Below are 6,539 nucleotides of genomic sequence, written 5' to 3'. Positions count from 1 at the left end.
GAAAAGCCCCCACGCTCCCGTATTTCTATTCAAGAAATATTTCTTAGGCTGAGGACAGAGCAGTGAATAAGAGAACAAAGGCTCTGCCTTTGTCAAGCTTAATATACTAGGCATAAAGTTAGTCTTCTCAGACATTTTATGACACCAAAGTCTGTCCCTTTCCCTGTACCATACTGCCTGAGGACAGTCCTTTGAACCCTGTCACCCTCAAATAAACCAGCCCTTCAAAGCACAAAGGAAACTAGCAATTATTAAGAACATGCCATTTGCTAGGCACTGTTCTGAGTGCTTTTCACACATTAACTCACGGAACCCTTATCACAACCCTATCCCTTTACTCCATTTTACTGATGAGGAGACTGAGGCCCACACATGCCACGTTTGCGCTCATACAGCTGGACTTCAATCCCAGCAGCGTGCTCCCTGGGCCTGTGTTCCCAGCTCCACTCTACGCAGCATGTCTTCCAACGTACGCGGCTGCACGCACACTGCTGGGTAGGCCTTCTCTGTTCACGCTTGGAGCATCTCGGGCTTCAAACCTCACCTTTGCCATCCACTCGTTATGTGACTGTGGACAGGCTAGGCCCCTTCCCGGGGCGTCAGTGTGCTCAGCTATAAAACAAGGGGAGCGGACTAAAGCATTTCTGAATCCCCTTCTGGTCCAGTGGGCAGTCTATGGACTTTCCAAAAGCAGAGTCCAGAACCCAGTTCCCATCTGTAGAGAGAGCTCAGACCAGAAGAGGTGAGCCCTGAGATGCTACTTGCCTCTAAGTCCTTGGTGATCGGGTGGGAGGGTCCGTGCGTCACCAGGAGGATGGCGTAGGCTTTGCAGATCATCCCGTGCCCCACCTCAATGTTACCAGCATGCCAGTTGGTCAGCCCTGCCCGCATCACGGCCATGCCCAGTTGGGCATTGTTGGGATGGTAGAGCTTCCTGTGTGGACACAGCACATAATTGTCACAGATAATCCCAACCTTCCTTACATCTGTACAGCATCTGACCACTTACCAAGTACCCTCATTGACGTGGTCCATCTGCTCTCCCACAAGTGCTGTGAGGCATCCGCAGCCCATGGGGCAGGACTGAGCCACAGAGAAGGGGAGGAGCTACCAAACACCCCACATGGTGAGGCTGTGGGAGCTGAGACTCTGCCCGGGGCCATGAAGCCAAGTCCTCCTGGGCAAAAGAGTCAGGACTCTGCACAAGAGTACAGGAAGCGGGGAGCTCTCGGGGACACCCCAGCCCTCTTCCTGGAAAGTAGAAGTTCAGGGAAATAAAAAGAACTTGAATATCCTTCTTGGGACAGAACTGTATTCTCACCTCCTTGGCACCCTCCTAAGAGAGCTTCCTTTTAGCATATTGTATCATTTTCCTGGCTTTTGTTTATGAGTAATATTTGCTCAAAAAAGGGAACCTGCTTGTGCCAACTTACTCATTTGGCCAAAGATACAAAGTCACATGCCAGCGTGGACATGGAAGGCAAAAGAAGACATTGGCAGAGGGAAGGCAAGGGCTTTGCATTTTATAATCTGTAAGCAAGGATGGCTAATACCTCTTTTATTCATTCATTCATTGATTCATTTATTTATTTATTTTTAAATAAAAGGTTGCCTGTGCTGACTGCTAGGGGGACAAACTTTCTGAAGCACTTAAAATCCAGAGGGACTTAGCCTGAAGAAAACCAAAAGCAGAAGATGCTGCCCAAGTGATAGATGAGATGGAGGGTTTGGGAAAGACCAGGGATGACAGATAGGTTTCATCGCAGGTGCCAGCCCTGATGATTTGTTCATTACTACTCAGAGCACCACAGTAGAAAGGCTCAGTCGTAAAGATAAGACGGACCAGCATCCACTACCGATGCCTGCTGTGGGTTACAGGAGGGAGAGGACGCAGCGTGTGTGCTGTCTGTTTGGCAGCCCTGGAACAGACACATGCAGGACACTTTCTGAGACCCAGCACGGCTACCTACATATAGCCGTCCACCATCCTCCTGGCGTAGTATGAGGCCTCCTCAAAGGCCTGGAGGTAGGAGAGGACCTCGGACACGGTGCTCAGCATCCGCAGCGTGTAGAGGTTGGTGTCGGCAAACACTGGCTCCTGCTTCTGCAGGCACTCCCGGCACAATTTCACAACCTGGAGGAGACACAGGCTCTGTCCATTACCGCCTCACTCACACAGGGGACCATCACCATGACACTGACGCTCATTCTTTTAAGGTTGAGGACATTGCTGACAGGGGTGGAAAAGCACCGGTTTGTGATCTGAATAGTTAAACGGTCCTATTTGGCTACAGTGTAGGGATGAAGAGGGTAACGGTGGGAGATGGGCTGACGTGGCAAAGTGAGGCGTTCTCATAATCAGTAAGTAGCAGAGAGTTACGAAAGGGAGAGACTTATTGATTGATTCTCACAATGCAGTGACATAGGTACTACTAACATTCCCATTTTGCCAGATAAGGAAACTGAAGCACAGAGAAGGTAAGTACTTTGCCAAAGTCACACAGGTAGTAAAACATGGAGCAAGAATTCCAACTAAGCAGTTGTGCTTTATCTTAAGCACCATTCCTGTGATTCTCCACCCTAGTTGCGCTCTAGAATTACCTGGAGACCTTTTTAAAAACAGCGGCGTCTGGGCCGTACCCCAGACCAAGTGCAAGCAAGTATGTGGGGGAGGGAGCCTGGCATCTGTACCTGGGTGGTCCTTATGCACAGTGTGGTTGGACAATCATTCCCCCATGGAAATGTTCTAGATGAGCCGGTAGAGAGGTGGGTCCCAGGAGGCTGGGAGAACCACTGGGAGGATGTCGCATTGGTTCCGGTGAGGAATAAGACGGGCCTGACCCCAGTCAGCCTGGAGTCAGACTTTCCTGACTGATTTACGTGTCCACACAAGCTTCGGTTGCCCCTACAAAGTCAGATGGTCTCTAGATTTTAGTTTCTCATGGTTCTCCTCTTCTTCCCTTGCCACTGTCATGGGAGAAATGCCACACAATTCCTTCTGTTTCAAATGAGTGGAAGCTAATTTGACTTTGAGACTCTCCCAGTCCCATGAGGCAACTGGGTAGGGGTGTGACAAAATGTGGGCTGGCAATCCATCCATCCGGAAGACAATCCTCTTAAACCCATGGGGCCAGTGTCCAGCCCTACACCTGACCCTGTTCAGTTCACACGGAAGAGGAGAAATCAGAGAAATGGAACCAGCAGAGCCCTACTGGTTGCTCCAGCTCCTGCGTCATGTGTCTGACGTGGGTTTTCCGTATTGTACAATAATACCCTATCGATGCGACCGTCTCCCTGCCTGACAGAACTCCTGGGAGGCAAGGAGCAGGTCTTGCGTCGGTCACCCCACTAAGGGCTCAAAAATGTGCAATGAACGAGTAAATGAGGAGGATGAAGATAAAGGAAAAGCAGATAGAAACGAATACAAATTAACCTCTCGCGGTGCCATTCCTTAGTGGCTCCCAAACCCAGCCACACGCCTGCGATGTTTAAAGAGCTGGGAAACAAACTACTGATTCACGGTCTGCTGCAGACTGGCCGAATCACTGAGGGGGTGAGACGCAGGACTGCGCGTTGCCAACAAGCTGCCCAGGTGAATCTGATGTGAATGCTCCGTGGGGCAGTGTTTGGCGGGGGGCGGGGGGTGTCTCAACTTTGGGTGCCTGATGCGATCACTTGAGGGTTTTAAAAATCCTGACGTCTGGGTTGCACCCCAAGAGATTTTGGTCAAGTTGTCCTGGGTTGTGTCTGAGCATCAGGAGTTTTCAATGGTCCTAGTGTACAGCCAGGTGACAACTCTTGCTGCTTCCAGAGCCGGGGCTGAGAGCTCAGTTAGTAGAGACTGAGAACTGTAGCCAGGATGTGCATTCAACTACTAAAAGCCAGCGACCCACTGCCATCTCCATTCCTCCACCTCTGATGCCACCCTGAGGTATCACAGATCCCCCAGGGACATTCGTCAGGCTGCCTGTGCTCTCCCCACACCCAGTTTCAGGAGGCTGAACAATCACGGAGAACATACCTCTAAGAGGCACAAAGGCAAGAAGAGTCACAGAGCAAACCAAGGGACATCCTCCAGAAAAACAACCTGCTTCGTAGCCTCCCCATCTCCACCCCACCCCATTCCCCCCCTCTTACCAGAGAACCTTTCTGTTCTCTTCCCCATCCCATCCCTACAAAAATGAATTCTTACCTCATGGTACAGACCCTCAGAGCGAGCCTTGTCAATTTTTTCCAGTGTATCCTTGGAGAATTGTATCATCTCCTTTACCACCTCCTGAGACGGCTGGGAAAGAGAGGCACGAGGAGTTGGAGACCCCTTCACAAAGCACCCCACTGCATCCCTGAAGTCGCCATCTTTGACATGCAGTGTCGTGCAAGATTGATGCCTTCCTCCTTCTGAATGCTTTGCTCCCATGCACACTGCTCCAGATCTCTACAGCTTTTGCAGCTCCCTCACCAAGCTTCCGACTCAGGTGCATTTTCCACTGGCCAAGCCCCAGAGTCTTGCTGCCAGCCAGTCATTCCCCACCTTGTGCTCATGTCTGGGTTTTTGGACCCCAGAGCATAATCTGACCTTGATCTCTGTGGTATTTTCTCTGGCATTTTGGATTTTTATTCTGTCACCTGAAATATTTTCCATTGTTCCTCTTTACTTCACGTCAACCACATATTCCACAGGTACGCCCTTGCATTTTAGTCTTCGCTCAACTCACCGATTTAAATACTGACCAGCCCCGGGCTGAGGACAGAAGCTTAAGGCTTGACCAAAAAAATCTTACTCAGTTTGCCATTGAAGTTTATTAAAGAGGGGATTTGTGACTGTGGGCATTCAAATCCTTCCAAAGTATCTTAGCATCAGTTCCTATTTCTTTGTCTTGACCATGTGATATCATGAGAGAGTCTGTCAGCTGTCTCTGTGAAATCTGGATTCATTAGGCTTACAGTGTTTGCCTGAGCGATCTAATGATCTTTTTTTTTTTAAGACTGACTTATTTATTTGAGGGGGGAGGGGCAGAGGGTGAGGGAGAGTGAGTCTTAAGCAGACTCTGCACTGAGCATGGAGCCCAATGCAGGGCTCAATCTCATGACCCTGAGATCCTGACCTGAGCCAAAACCAGAGTCAGACACTTAACCAACTGCACCACCCAGGTGTCCCTCTAGTGATCTTTTTTTTTTAAGATTTATTTATTTATTTACTTTTGTGTGCGAGACAGAGAGAGCACGCAAGGGCATGAGCCGGGCAAAGGGGAGAGGGAGAAGCAGACTCCCTGCTCAGCAGGGAGCCTGATACAGGACTCGATCCGAGGACCTGACCTGAGCCAAGGCAGACGCTTAACTGACTGAACCACCCAGGCACCCCTCTAGTGATCTTATTTTTAAAGAATGAGGCTTTGATATTTCAGGGAAAAGGGTACCTTAATTAAAAAGCCCATGAGGGCATCATAATTTTGAAGAAAAAAAGTGCAAACTTCTTACTGTCCAAAGAAAAAGTTTACTTGCTGTGCTCATCCATACCAGAAACTCTTTCCTGGAATTAACTTTTTTTTTGCTTAGGTAAATCTGATAAAACTTTTTTCCAAAATGAAAATAACTTTGTTATTTATTTGACCATAAAACTGATACATGGAAACTAAAAAATTAAAACATATGAAAAAAGCATGGAATAAAATAGAAAGCCCTAGAATCCACCCAAAAATGAACGCAGCATTTTAAGAAACATTTTCCAATGCATATATACAGGAATAATATTTAAAATATTTAACAACTGGCATAGGAAAGGCACTGACCAATCAGAACAGACACTGTGACCATAAACAGCAAGCACGTCAATCACAGCCTTATCAGTATGTACTGGCCGAACTGCATTCCTGTAGGCGTGCACATGCATGTGTGTATATGCCAAGAGCACCAAATATTTCTTCTAACTGGAAGAGGACCAGATTTCTGTCTATAGCCTGTTCTTTCACTCAGTGGGTATGGATATTTTCCCATACCAATATCAAAATATGTCACCACTTTTAATAATTGTAGCATTTTCCACTGTATAAAGCCAGAATAATTTATTTAACCAGTTCTCCAGTTTTCCAAATTTTTCACTATAAGGAATTGAGCTCAGTGGCTCCATTTAGATTTGCTGCTTACAGTGTTTTGTAAGGTCACCTTCACTAAACTACCAAAAAGTAACAGAAGGATAGGCATTCGTTCCCTTACAAACTCCCTTAATAGATGGAGATCGGATCTTCCCTTAGTCTCCCAGCTGTCCTGAGCCAGTTCTACAGTGTCTAGCTTGCCGTACGAGAGGCCCCTGGCCAGGGCCGCTTGCTTCTGGGTCAGAATCTCCTAAAGGAAGGGGCTTCTCCTCACCTCACCTACTTTGGCTTCTATGGAGTTCTGGTCTACCCCCACATTTTTGACTGTCCTCGTTTCCTTCTGCACCTGGCCTGCCTGGAATCCTTCTGCCTGTCTACCTAGTTGCATGGCCCAACTCCAACCATTGATGCTTCCACCACTGCTGTGACTTCTGCTCACAGACCTCA

General features: G+C 48.1%; 1 protein-coding gene across 2 annotated transcripts in view; it reads right to left on the bottom strand.

Moving 5' to 3' along the window:
* The window catches only part of SMYD1 (SET and MYND domain containing 1), a 48,013-nt gene that overhangs the window by 12,087 nt on the left and 29,387 nt on the right, over positions 1-6,539 (bottom strand). For both annotated transcript variants that reach the window (XM_045808883.2, XM_045808884.2), the window contains 3 exons: positions 4,193-4,285; positions 1,971-2,134; positions 766-934 (listed from right to left, as the gene is read on the bottom strand). In XM_045808883.2, the coding sequence (XP_045664839.1) occupies positions 766-934; positions 1,971-2,134; positions 4,193-4,285 (426 nt within the window). The remainder of the gene's footprint in view (positions 1-765; positions 935-1,970; positions 2,135-4,192; positions 4,286-6,539) is intronic.

The sequence above is a fragment of the Ursus americanus genome, chromosome 7, assembly GCF_024610735.1.
Source record: "Ursus americanus isolate L20-20 chromosome 7, mUrsAme1.1.p, whole genome shotgun sequence".
NCBI lineage: Eukaryota > Metazoa > Chordata > Mammalia > Carnivora > Ursidae > Ursus > Ursus americanus.
Note: the sequence above shows the minus strand (reverse complement) of the source record. Positions and strands in the feature narration are given on the sequence as shown.